We start from the raw sequence: 14,142 nt of genomic DNA, 5'->3' as shown, positions 1-14,142 counted from the left end.
GTGGTGCACACCTTTAATCCCAGTGCTCGGGAGACAGAGGGAGGTGGATCACTGTGAATTTGAGGCCAGCCTGGTCTACAGAATGAGTCCAAGATAGTCAAGTTTACACAGAGAAACCCTGTCTTGAAAGCCTAAATAAATAAATAATAAATAAATAAATAAATAAATAAATAAATAAATGAAATCCAAGTGCATGTTGAAAATTAGGCATCTCTGTGTACTTCTTCAAAAACCACACCTGTAAAGTAGCATTGAAGTCTTATCATCTCATAAATTTATTTTCTGCCTCCAAAGATTTTCAACACTTTAAAGTAAGAACTTTCTGTGTGTGTGTGTGTGTGTGTGTGTGTGTGTGTGTGTGTGTGTAGGGAACAGTACCTGGACAAGGACAAGGATTCAACAGAAAAACACAACAGTGGAGGCAGTAAGACTATTTTTGTATCCAACATAATTTTACTTCTACACAGGCCAAATCTTTAATGTTTCCATTACTATTATATGGAAGGGAGAACATCCAAATGTCCTAAGTCCAAGCAGAGGAAGGCAACATGACGGGGAATGGCATGGCATTGTCCTGGATCATCACAGAAATAGAGGCCACAGATTTGTCTTGATACCCTGTATCTAAATAAAGCATCTTACAAAGGCACACTGGGGATAATCATGATGCAGGGTGGTATCTCAAGCGAAAGACACTATATACGTCACCTATGGGTGCTGCTGCTGTCTGCATTCAACAGAAGTCTGCCCCTGCTGGTGATACTCACTTCCTTACTCATTTTCTTCGGAGGGCTCATTTTTCTGAATCAGCCACACTTCGTTACTTCTATCAAGTAGTTGGAAAGGGCTGCTGTAGCCTGCAGTATAAAAGACCTTTTCATCGAAGGCTTTCCCTTCTTCCCGCAATGTGCTCGCTAATGTCAAAAGCTGTTCTTGATTCTTTTGGCCACTGGAGAACCCGTCAAAAGACCTGCAGAGAAAGCGATTGTGCGTGAGTCATTTTTACTACAGATATCAACGCTAACCTCAGATGAAGAGCAGAGTCTGGGGCCCTGAAAGCTGGATGACGTGGCTTCCAGGCAGCCACTGATCTTCATACCTGGGCTTGTGAAGCTCACCTAGGACAGACTCAGGACAATTAAGTCCCCCCCCCCCCCATTGACAGGTTTGAAACTCACATCTCGTGTAGACTAGATGTACAAGAGTCACCATAGAGCCTTATGAACATGTACATTGAGGATATGGCTCATAGGCACTACTAGGAACTTCCCAGAAACATACTGATGCTTTACTTTAGAGAACCTTTCAGAAGACCCCTCAGATGCTCACTCCTTCCACGCTCCCAAGTCCCCTGTCGCCCACCCCATTCTCCTCCCTTCCTTTTTTCTCTCTTATATACCATTTAGGCTGTCCTGAAAGTCACCACATAGGAGAAAGTCTTGTTATATAGCTCAGGCAACCTTTAGAAGCACCGTGTAGCCGGCGTGAGCCTCAAATACATGATCCTCTGAACTCAGCCGTCCCCAGGGATAGATAACAGAAGTGTGCGGTCAAGCGTGACTTCGTGCTGTGTTTCTTTTGTTCTGCTATTGTTGCTGCGTACTTTTGAGATGTAGCCTCAGTTCCTTAGGCTGTCTCAGAACAGACTTAAGTTAACTTCTGTCTCTGCTTCTCAAGTACCTGGAACTACAAGAGTGTATCAACAGATCCAAGCCAGATACTCAATTAAATGCTTCCCCCGCCCCCTTTTTCCTCTTCTGGGGCTAAGAGTATACGATGGGTTACAGATGAATACAATAGTTTGGATGTCTATACATTCATAGTCCAATGGAGGAGGTTGTAGGTTTAGTTTTCTTAACCAATATATTTTATTATGTACTTATCGACCAAGCGTATGCCACTTATAACCCGACTAACCGAAACATTAGGAAAAGAGGATTAAAGAATAACAAAACCGTAAGGATATCAGTTCCGAGGAACGATTCGGCTGGCATTGCCAGCAGGATTTCTTCTGCTGTAACCTGGAGTAACCAGAACCTGGAACCTCAGCAGGAGCCCGGAGCCTCAAAGCCTTCCCTCGAGTGGTTCTTTCTAGCAACGTCAGAGCGATGAACAAACAAAACTATCCCAAGTCTCCAAAAAGCCCCGCCTCCAGTTCTGGGCTCATTTATGTATCTCCTCCCAGAGTCTGTTCCTGGGATCTTTTCAGCTGGCAACAATCAAGCTCCCACATGAGGTGGTTTGTCTTTTAGTGGATTAACCTCACCTGTTCTCACAAAACTGTTCCGATCCCACCCTTGGGATCATAACAAAAACAGGTTTATTTCTCCTTCATCTCCCCCTTTCTATTTAATAAAATAAGCTATATACAACAAAATAAGAACTATCCATTAAGTCAACATTTGTAAGGACCAATCCATTTGTAGTTAACAATTTTTAAGAAATTATTTCACTATCCTATGCTACTGATTCTTATCCTAATGTCTAAAGTTTTTTTTTAACTAGACTTATATTAATACTGTGGCTCTCTAGTCTTTAACTCCATCAGAGACCCCAGAAGGAAAAACTATTTACTATGAAGGAAGTGCAGGCAAGCAAATTCCAAAAGTATTAACAGGACAGAGAGCTGACTGTCTGTACAGTCACAAGTTCTTCTCCATTGTCGGGGCATCCAGCCTTCAGCCAGCTGGCCCAAGGCATCTGACAGACTGTTTCTGCACGGTCACAAGTTTCTCTCCTTCAGGAGATCAACATTTTGACAGCACTATCTAAACATCTTGAGAGGCACTTTTGTAGAGACAGGATCAAAGGCCAAAATACTAAGGATGTGTCTCAATCCAAGCTAATGGTATTTTCAGAATTGGTCTTAGAATAAAGGATGATTTTCCTGAGCAAAGAAATGGGGAGGGGCGGATAAGAAAAATGGAAATGACAAAGTACAAAGCAGAGTAACAATGAAGTATAAAATGAAGCCCAAAAGGAGAGCTGAAGCCAGAAGCAAGGACGCTGCGTATTAGCCTATGACCTACAAGATGCTGAGAAAGGAATCTGGATATCACATATCACATATGGATATGAACTTAGGCCAAGAGATAGAACAGATTAGAGGGATGGAGCTGCTACAAGGATGGGAAAGGAAAGAGAATAAAAGCCCTGAGATGAAGTCACAATAGCACACTGTACAGGATGTGCAGGTACAGTGATTTCTACTTAGAAGGTTAAGAATTAGAAATAAAAAGTATTTTTAGTATGTTTCATTGGTATGTTTTATTATAAATATAGCAATGCAAAAAAAAAAAAAAAAAAAGAAAGAAAGAAAAGAAATCAGTCTGGCTGCCTTAGACAAGATCCTTCAAAGAAGAACAAAAGGCCATGTTTATTCTAGTCAACAATGTCTACTTACACCTAGAGGCACATTGGCAAGGGCGGTGGCTCCACAGACAGGCCCCACCATAGCCATCTCTAATGGGACTGTGGGGGAGGCCATGCCAGATTATAAAGGTGACTGGTATGTAATTGTAGCCTGGTAGAATCTTTAGGGAAATGACAACTTTGCTGGGCTCGGGGCATCCAAAGTCATGGGATTCAGCTATGTGGTATGCAAGGGCATAATTCCTACCCAGCAATGCTTTGGAGGTCCAGCCTCCAGTCCAATGGGCAGAGACTTGGGTCAAGAAAGATATGTGAAGTCTTGAGATTTGGTTTTGATTGAGACTCATTACTGTTTCTTCTCTATTTTCTCATTTGAAAGGGGGATGTGTGCCCCATGCATGTCACATTGTTGTACTTTGGAAGCCCATAGCTTGTTTGACTCCACAGGCCCACAGCTGCGGGGAATTTGCTTCAGGGTGAATCATGCCTTGAGTCTCAGCCAGGTTTTACTTGGACAATATTTAAATGAGTCAAAAGTCAATGCTGAAATAAGCTAAGATTCTGGGGCTAGTAAAATGGGATGGAATGAAATTTGTATGTAAGAAGGACATAAAGTGTCTGTAGTTAGGGATAGAGTGCTATGGGCTGAGTGTCTGTGTGTCTCTCAAATTCATGTTGAACTCTTAGTCACAAATGTGCTAGTTTTAAGAGCCTCTGGAGGGCGGCTAGAATTGAGCCCTCCTGAAAGGGATTCTCATGCTTACAAAAGAGGGTCACCGGTGCTTATATGAACCAAGAGATGGTCCTTCGCCAGTCATGTAAATGTCAGTGCCTTGAACTTGAACCCAGCTTTTAGGAAAAACTAGAAAAAGCAAATTACTGTCTTTTATAAGCTACAGAGTCTATAGTATTTGTTGTGGCAGCCTGAACAGGCTAGTATAGACATCATATGCTGTTTTTTAAAGGCATTATTGTTCAGGTCTATCTATTTGGTAGGAAGCCTACACTCTGGGTGATATAATTTGTGCTGTGTTTTATATGTGGAAGGTACACAACAGACATTTCAATAAGTAGATTATATCTTGCAATAGGCTTCCCTGACATTTAAAAACCAAGACAGTAGGAAAACACCATGAAGTGTATTAGACTGTTCTTACGGAAGAGCGAAGAGCCTGCTAACACTGCCTAGGAGCTAAATCGTAAATGCACACAGGGGAAACGAGCCGTCAGCAGGGCGTATCTACTACTCACCGCACAAATACAGTCATTTCAGCTCTGTCTTCAATGAAGACATCTGACTCTGAAGGCCTTGGTGGATCAAATTGCTGCTCAGAGGGGATGTACAGGGAAATGGTAATGGTAGACTCACTAAAAGGACTTGAGCCGGGCTCCACGTAGCTAGTCACTGGAGCTGTCAGCTTTATTTTCATCTCTGCGTCATGAAAAATGAAAGCAACTTTAGTGTGCTCATGGCTAATATAAACATTTTAAATCTATATTATGTGATTTTCTTGATTTACTTCACAGTTATAATATAAATATACACCCTTGTGATAATGTCTCATTTTTAAAAAAAAAAGCAAACATAATCGTAGAATGACAATCATTCTTAATCTACATTAAACATTTTCTGTAGTGTTGTATTCTGGGGTTAATAAAATTTATATATTTAAATATAAAGGAGAAACTACAGAAAAAAAATGGGCCAGTTAATTATTTTTCTTTACAACTCAGAAGTTGAGGCCTTAAAGCTAAGAGACCTACAAAATTACACACACACACACACACACACACACACACACACACACGGCTTGAAGCTCATGTTCTTGCATACCTTCCTGTCCCCTGATATCACTAATTATCAGTCACTAAATATTAGAGGCATTTGGCACAGGAGAAGACTTCTCCCTAGTTTTGGAGCCACACTTCGTCCAGCAAAATAACGAGGGACGAATGGAAGTTGAAAAGCAGAATCCAGCAGCACTCTCCTCTAGCTACGCTAAGGTTCTTGAGGCCAATCGTGTATAAAAACCTTAGGGTTTCTGAGATCTGGTTATTTATCTCTTGCAAAACAGATTTCTTGAGTAAGCTAAAACTAAATTATCCAAGGATCTGAGAGACTACTTTTTTTTTTTTTTTTTTACCTTTCTCATTTTTGCCTTGAATGTAGCCGTTCAGTTTTGTGAAGCCGGTCTGGATGGCTGAATCCCAGTCCATAGACTCCACGCAAGTGCTGACCCACTTGGCTGGTCCATAGTGTCGGATCTCATAGCTTCCTGGCTAAAACGGAAGAGAGAAAACTTACAAGAAGGAACTCCTCAACATTAGGAGGTGAAGAGTCAGCAGTACAGGTACCCTTGGGTTCTGGTCTACCAGGAGCGAAGGGACTGCTGGGGCCCCATGGTCTACCTGAGTTTCCATTTCTTTCGGATAAGCATGGCCTCTCCTAAGGTTTTCCTATGGGATGGGAGAGCTTACACTGCCCTAAAGTGGGGCTACAAGCATCCCCGTATATATATCTAAGCGCTGAGTCTGCGTAGCAACCAGTTCCTCTTTATGTTCCCCACTCAGACAGGAGGTGGAGGCATGGCTCTCTCCTGGTGGATCAGCCAAACAACACATTTCCTGGTTTGTGCAGGATCTAAAATAGTACTTTTTACTAAACTCTATAAGACTTCTCAATCTCACGACAAAGCAGCCCAGATGCGTCCTTGAAGTCCCTGGAAGACGCCTACCTGGGGGTCTGTGTTCTCCGGAACCTTCCAACTCGGCATCTCAATGGCCTGTTCCGCAGCGCCCTCGGTCACCCCGAGGTCTGGCTCTGACTCTTCGGCCATGGGTAAGGGCAGCTTGTGAGGGGCGCTCTCTGTCTATGTCCGCCAGCCGCCTCGTTCTGAGTCTCCGCCTCCCAGGCCCAGGCACAGCCCTGCAGTCCTTACTGCGGATCCATAGGACATTTCCCGTCTGAGCCGCGAGGTGGCATTCTGATCCTAGGTAGCAGAGTCCTGACCCTGAGCTTTCCCCAGCCCAGGCCTCACCCATCTACTAGGAAAGGGAGAGAGCTGGGCTAGGATAGGCCAGCTAGCTCTTGTGTCACCTGACACCCCCTGCCCCCCCACCTCGTTCTCTCCGCCCCCCCTCGGTGCGCCCGCAGAGTCTCTTTCGCTCAGCTCTTCTTCTTTGCAGACCTGGGTTGTAGGTGGAGGCCCGAGCAGCTAGCTGCTAGAGCAAGGTTTCTGTGGAACCGGTCTGGGCGCCTCTCCCTAGGCTGCAAATGCTAGCACCTCGGCAAAACCAGTTTCTTCCCTGACACAGCAGAGAACCTCCTGCGCCTGGGCTTCCCAGCGGGGTTCAGAGATTACCAGGAGCTAGCACTAGTGCCCCTGACCCTGTGGCAGGCTAGACTTTAGAGTCCAACTTGGGATCAGCAGACCCATTTATACCTGGAGGGCAGCCAGGGCCCACAAACAATTTTCAGCGTGGCTCAATGTGGAAAGTCAATGGAGACCCAGCGTCTTTGGTGGTGGTGGTGCGCGAGTGGGGGTGGGTGGGGGCGGGAGGGGGTGGGGAGACCTTGGACTGTCTGGTTTCTTGACCTTTTCCAGAAAGGACCTGAGGCCCTCTGAGTCATCCCATGAGCACTGGGGGGTGGCCTAGAGCATACATCAATGCTTTTTTTTTTTTTAGAGAGAGAGATTTTTGACTAGGTTTCTTGCTTTTTCCAAAAAATTTATTGAAATAAATGTATATAACTCATCTTTTTTTATTCTTTGAAAATTGTTTACCTATATACAATATATCTTGATCATATCCATCCCTCTGCCCTTCAACTCCTGAAAAGATCCCTCCATCACACCTTCCTGCCAACTTCAAATGCTTTTATTAGTTTTCAGCTCACTGAAGTCAACCAATGCTATTTGCATGCAGTTAGGCTGGAGGCATCCTCTGTGGCACTGGGAACCTACCAACGCCCCCACTCCTGAAAAGAAGTGAGTCTCCGTGTCGCAGCAACTAGTCACTGACAATGGTGCTCAGTTAGGAGTAAGGACTCTATAGGTAACCCTCCTCCATTCTGGGTTGGTTTTTTTAAAGTTTTATATTTAATGACATGTATGTGTATTAACTTACTTCTACTATTTAATAAACCAGGCACGACGGTGCACCCCTGCAATCCTAGAGCTATGGGGTTGGAAACCGGAAGCTCAGAAATTCTAAATGGCCTTTGCATACCAATTTTGAAACCACTTGCCCCCACCGTCTCCCCTTTTAGCTATGTGATGATGCCTCAAAAACAGAAAATCAATAATAATATTAAAGTGTACTGCATAATGGTTTTTAAGTATATTTGTGGAGCTATGCAATCATTACAATGCTAGGACATTTTTATATTAACTCCCCTACCTCAGCCTTTAGCCTTTATAAGCTCCTGTGATAGTTTGTTGTTGTTTGTTTGTTTACTTTTTGTCAATTTGGCATTAAACTAGGCTTATATTGAAGAGGAAACCTCAATTGAGAAAAAACGCTTCCACCAAATTAGTCTGTAGGCAAGTCTGTGGGGCATTTTCTCTGATTAATGATTAGTGTAGGAGGGCTCAGTCTACTGTGGGTGGCGACATCCTTGGGCAAATAGTTCTGGAAAGTATAAGAAAGGTAGCTAGGGCTGGGAGTGGCGGCATACATGCCATTAATCTCAATACCCCACTGGGGAGATGGTTAGACAGATCTCTCTGTGAGTCTGAGGCCAGCCTTATTTTCATAATGAGCTCTAAGACAGCCACAGCTGTGTAGAGAGAACCTGTCTTGAAAGAAAACCAAAAAAAAAAAAAAAAAAAAAAAAAAAGAAAGAAAGAAAAGAAAAGAAAAGAAAGGTATCTGAAGGTGAACCCTGGAAGAAGGCAGCATTCTCCCATGGTTTCTGCTTCAGTTTCTGCTCCCAGGTTGCTGACTTCACTCAGTGAGGGACTGTGGTACGGAAATGCAGGCCAACTAAATCTTTGCCTCCCCGAGTCACTTTTGGATGGTGTTTTCATCACAGCAACAGAAAACCAAGTTTCTGTTGGACACTCACAACTCCTAGAGCCATACTCTAAGAAACTAGTAACTTGTACTTATCTTTGTGGCTCGATTGGAAACCAAACATTCTGAAAAACAAAACAAAATAAAGCAGAGGCCCACCCACCCGCCCTGCACCTCCTATCCTGGAGGGTGAATCTATGTTTGGGTCATTTCTAGAAATTGTTGAAGAACCAGGGTAGTGTTAAGAGTCTCTCAGATTCACCGAGTCCACACCTAACTCTCAGACACTTCCTATAGAACCCTAGTAGTGCATACCCTGTGTGATTAACTTCCTTTGCTTAAAATATCTTTAGGGTTCATAAATGGAGAAAATAAGACACTCCATGACAAAGTAAATTTTAAACAATATCTATCTACAAATATAGGCCACACACAAGATGCTAGTGACAGGGTCTTGAGTTGGAGGTGCCAGAAGACAAGATTTGTATTTCAGTAGAACTTCCCACCTAACCCCTGGGAGGACCCACTACTCCAGCTCCTGTGGGAGGAGCTAAGGGGAGCTGACCACTTCCTGACTTCGGAGGCCCTCAAGGTTGGAAGCCTGTCCCAGGAACCACTTCGGCGTACTCTAACCCTAATGGAGGTGCTCGTGCCACTCAAGGCCCCACTGGCCAATCAGGGCTTCAGGGGGACCGGCCCCTCGGAAGAGGAAGAGGGTTTTCCTCGTGTGCAAAGGCTCAGGTTCGGCTGTGTAGCTGAGGAGGCTTGGGTGGTTCAGTTTGATAATGCTGTTGGGTGCTGTAAGAGAAACTCAGGAAGACTCAGAAGTCGCAACATGGTAAGCACAGGGTCACATCTCACAGCGGGGAGGAGCGGGCAGCTGAGTAGTGGGAGCTGGTGTGGTGGGTCGTCTCTAGGTCTGGGTGGTAAGCAGTGGCCAGATGCAGGCACCTGCATCTAGTCATGCCCTGGAGCCGGCGGGGGCCTCTGAGTAACTTCACTAAGAGGGCTACATATGCACAAAGCATTTGGGACAGGGGCTTGTGTGTAGAAATCTAAGACTCGTAGAGAGAGAGAGCCCTACTTCGGGAGACTCCAAATGAGAGACACAGAGACTGGGGCTCGGTGCAAAAAAGCAAGAGGCAGTTTAAGCCGGGCGTGGTGGTGCGCGCCTTTAATCCCAGTACTCGGGAGGCAGAGGCAGGTGGATCGCTCTGAGTTCGAGGCCAACCTGGTCTAAAAAGCGAGTTCAGGACAGTCAAGGTTACACGTAGAAACTTTGTCACGAAAAACAAAAACAAAAACAAAAAGGCAAGAGGCAGTTTATTGTTCAGGCGCGCTGGGGTCCACAAACGTGGCCCCCAAACAGAAGAATCTTAGGGTTTTTATATTCTTAGGCTGGCCAGATTTTGGTAACAGCAGTCTAAAACAACTCATTGGTGGATTCAGATTGGGTAAGATAGGATTGTTTGCCTCAGAGTGGGGATTTTTTCAGCAATGCAGGTGGCAGGGGTCCAGCTGAGGTTTTTTTCGGAACTATTTTTATTTCGACCATTCTGGAGGGGAGGGCCAGGTGAAGCAGGATTCCAAACTCAGAGAGCCCTAATTTCTCCAATATCTTCTACAGTTTTGCCCTTAGCATTTAACAATTAGGTGTAAGATCCATTCGGCGTTATGTGGAGGTTGTAAAATGCATCTCACGTGTTGGGTATCACGCCAATATTAAATGTGATGTAGGAAGAGTAGAATTGATGATGTAAAAGATTTACCAACGCTTTGGACCCCCAAGTAGAATTTAACTGAGGGAGACTGTTTCTAAAACACCCCACATATAATTAGTATGCTAGCCAGGCCTGCTAGGATACACATGTTGGTTCACCAGGATTGTCCAGACATTTGGCTCCAGACCATAGCAAACGGGACAACTCTGACAGCCAGCCACTAGGCCCATGCTCATATCAAAGAACAGGTCTCTAACAAGCTGCTCAAGGGGGCATTACAGGGTCGCAACCAACATTAAGGCCTGGTGTGCCATAAAGGTCCAGTTTTCTTGGAAAAAAAGAAAAAGAAAAAGCATAGTTCTGCCACATGGGTAAGACTACATACACCAACTGACAGCTCTAAAAAGGAAAAACACATGGCAAATGAAGTAGCTCCTCGAACCCAAGAGCATGCTTGGCAGAGCCAGGAGCAGCCTGGGGCCATTGCGTGTCACACTCATCTTCAAAGGCATGAAAGAATTCATACTGGAGAAAAACCTTCTGAATGCGAAGAGTTTGCATATTTTTATAGTCTTTGTTATAATTAAAGAATTTGTATGGTGGTTGGAGACATGGCTCACAGGTTAAGAGCACTGACTGTTCTTCCAGAGGTCCTGAGTTCAATTCCCAGCAACCACATGGTGGCTCACAACCATCTATAATGTGATCTGCTGCCCTCTTCTGGTCTGCAGGTGTATGTGCAGGTAGAGCACTGTATACATAATAAAAAAAATAAATAAAAAGAATTTGTACTGGAGAGAAATTCTATGAATGTAAGGAATTTGGTAAGGCCGTTGTGTTATGGCAACTACTGAAATCCAATGCAGCTCAAACACTAGGCCAATGAAAATAACAAGAGTTTATTGTAATCAAGCCACTATTGATTGGTCAGGGACACAGAACATACTTGGGAACTGAACTGTAATACACATACCCCAACCCCTGAGCCAGAATGTTATAGAGCTTTTAAGCTTGAAAAACCCATAAACATCTGTGCCAAGTTCTGCCTACATTTTCCTACCAATCCAGGATTTAGGGATGGGGCTTTCATTGTGTCAACTGATACAGAATGTAGGCTTTACAATCTTTTTTTTTTTTTTGTAGGCTTTACAATCTAACCAATCATATCTCATTATTCTTTGTGGTTAGGGACAGCCACTATGTTTTGGGGAACAAAAGATAAGAGAAGCTGTGGCAAAGAAGAGTCATTATGTTTGGGGAACAGAAGCTGTGATTAGGAGCAGTCGTTATGTCTGGAGGACAAAGGCCAGCTATTGGGAAGTGCCCAGTTCCCCTAGGACCTGGCATCTTGAACTTAGTTTCAACCTGTGATTAAATGGTGGCTGTATGAGTTGGTTTGTGTGACAACTTGACACAGGCTGGAACCTTCAGAGAGGAAGAACCTCCGCTGAGAAGATGCTTCCATGAGATCCAGCTGAAAGGCATTTTCTCAATTAGTATTCAAGGGAGGAGGGCCCAGCCCATTGTGAGTGGTGCAGTCTCTGAGCTGGTGGTCCTAGGTTCTACAGGGAGGCAGGCTAAGCAAGCCAAGTGAAACAGTCTTGTAAGTAGTACCCCTCCATAGCTTCTGAATGAGCTCCTGCCACCAGGTTCCAGCCCTGCTTGAGTTCCTGTCCTGCCTTCCAGATGGACTATGATTTGGAAGAGTAAGCTGAATAAACCCTTTCCTCCAAGCTTGTTTTTTGGTCATGGTGTTTTGTCAAAGTTTGGGGGACAGGCAGTCACCATGAAAGTGGCAATGTAAAGGTGTCATACGTATCAGCGAGAGCAGGGAGCTCAGTGCTCGCATCCTCAACCTGCAGCGTGAGGCAGAGATTGGGAACTAGAAATGGTGTGCAGATGTTAAACTCTCAAGTCCACTGCAAGTGACATATTTCCTCCAGCAGGGCACTTTCTAAATCTTCCCAAATGATGCCACCAGCTGAGAACAATTGATTTTTCTGACTTCAAGCTTATACGCTTGCTTTCTGTTACACAAACCAATTCATGATAGAGAAGAACTTCGTAGGTAATCTTCCTGATGCCTCAACACCTGAGTTACAGAAATGAGTGCTTACACAAGAAAAACATGAGTAAGAAAGTTAATTAGGCAATTCTTATTTTCTATCTGTGACATCTGTTCATCTTCTATTGCACTTTCAGTTGGTGATAGGTATTTTTCTGCTTCAATTTATAGGATGGGATCCACATCATCTATGTGGGCCATTATTTATGTATCAGGCAGAGTGTGATCACACTCTTCAAGTAAAGGTGTCTGTGAACAGTGGTGGGTGGCTGTTCCTGGTGTTGGTTTTTATATTTTTCACAATTCCCTTGAGATGTTTTTGTTATCTAGCCTGGCTTGGATGTCAGAAATTAGTCAAGGCTACATTTGAACCCCTGATTCTCATATGTCAGCCTTCTGAGTACAAGTCCAAGGATAGAAGATGTATCCCCAATGTGTCCTGTTCTGTCAATACATTTTAACAATGTTAATGTTAAATGCTTAATAGAAGAGAATATAGGAAACATTAAATACCTCACATGTGTATTCAAAGCAGCATTTTCATCTGTCTGGTAGAGAGATAATGAACTAGGACAATCAGCAATCAACTATATATCTCACAGCATAGCTTGATTGGTATGGACAGTATATATCATTTGATGTTCCATGCTTCTTTGTGCTCCCATTAGTTACCATTTGGCACTTCATCTTACAGTACGCCTTCTGTGTGAATTATCTGCAGATGCTAGATAATGTAGCAGCAATGAGATTTATTTAAGAAAAAGACATTTCTGGTGTGTGCATGTGCGTGTGTGTGTGTGTGTGTGTGTGTGTGTGTGTGTGTGTGTGTGTGTGTGTGTAATATGATTATGGGTTTTTAGGCCATAACAGATATATGGAGACTGGAAGACAACTTTGTGGGTTCCACGTTGGCCACCTTTATATGATGGCCAAGGGCAGGTTGCAAGCTTTTACCTCACAGGCATTTCCCACTGAGACATCTCACTGATGCTCAAATAGGATTAGTTGAAACATTACATCAGTAAAATAATGTCTTTTTTCAGACTGTAAACATATCGTCACACACAAATAGAGAGAGCAGGATGATTTGAATAATAAGTTCTATTTGTAAATGAAAATGATATACTTCCAATGTGACCACCCCTCTTCTCCTATTGAGATTCTTTTCCTGCCACAATGGATGATGTCTCCTCAAACTATGAGGCAAAATGAACACTTCTAAGTTAAATTGTTCTCGAAACAGCCACCCATACAGACACATAAACTAATGTTTTCCCGTGCTGATTCTAAATCCAATCACTTTGACAATGAAGATTAACGATGCCAGGTATGAATGCCAAGGATATGATACGTGCATTCATTTCAAATGCAAAACAACCCACAGCACAGTAATGCTAATTTATAAACTAGGCATTGTTCTACAGAAAGTAGACAGTGTTTACTAGGCCCTCCCATGTGCAGACCACTGCCATTAAGTTTTCATTTTATCTTAAAAACACCTTTTGAGGTAGGGAAGCTAGGTCACTTGTGCTTGAAGTAGGCAAATGTTGTTCAGGTCTCCCATTACCAGGGAGGGACCAAACTTGGGTGGTGAATTCTGCTGGCAAGAGACCCAAGACTACTTCTACTCCTCACAGTAGAAACTTCTTTATCATCGTTCTGTTTGTGATATGCTTAGGCAAAAATATAAGTATTTAATTGTATTTTGTCCTTGATAAGAGAGGCTGTTGTGATTCAGAGTGTACTTGAACAACAGAAGGTTACATATATACAGGCTCTATTTTTGTAGCATTTTGTATGTCTTTTTCTCTTTCTTAACTGTTTTCTATGGTGAGAACCTGGTGATTCTTAGGCTTATTCTTTTATAGTGTCCTCAAAAAGTCTTAGACAGAGTTTGGTTTAAGGTAATGAGAAGTGGCTTCATTTTTCTTTTTAATGTTTAATAATAATGATGATGACAAAAATAAT

General features: G+C 43.4%; 1 protein-coding gene across 1 annotated transcript; it reads right to left on the bottom strand.

Annotated features, from left to right (window-relative positions):
- Nucleotides 1–428: 428 nt before the first annotated feature.
- On the bottom strand, nt 429–6,459 carry HEBP2 (heme binding protein 2). Its single transcript, XM_084774933.1, has 4 exons — nt 6,108–6,459; nt 5,517–5,652; nt 4,624–4,804; nt 429–970 (listed from the first exon to the last, which is right to left on the bottom strand). The coding sequence occupies exons 1-4, from the start codon at nt 6,207–6,209 to the stop codon at nt 772–774; spliced, it is 618 nt and encodes a 205-aa protein (XP_084631059.1). The 5' UTR covers nt 6,210–6,459; the 3' UTR covers nt 429–771.
- Nucleotides 6,460–14,142: the final 7,683 nt, after the last annotated feature.

Source organism: Acomys minous (genome assembly GCF_964271855.1).
Source record: "Acomys minous genome assembly, chromosome: 3".
Lineage (NCBI taxonomy): Eukaryota > Metazoa > Chordata > Mammalia > Rodentia > Muridae > Acomys > Acomys minous.
The sequence above is the reverse complement of the archived record's forward strand: the minus strand, read 5'-3'. Positions and strand labels throughout refer to the sequence as shown.

What these genes read in the sequence shown, in the direction of transcription:
- HEBP2 (XM_084774933.1), bottom strand. Translation starts at nt 6,209, where the DNA reads ATGGCCGAAGAGTCAGAGCCAGACCTCGGGGTGACCGAGGGCGCTGCG. An exon ending in CGGAGAACACAGACCCCCAG is followed by an intron (nt 5,653 to 6,107) that starts GTAGGCGTCTTC and finishes CTTCCGTTTTAG; the next exon opens with CCAGGAAGCTATGAGATCCG. An exon ending in TCAAGGCAAAAATGAGAAAG is followed by an intron (nt 4,805 to 5,516) that starts GTAAAAAAAAAA and finishes TTCATGACGCAG; the next exon opens with AGATGAAAATAAAGCTGACA.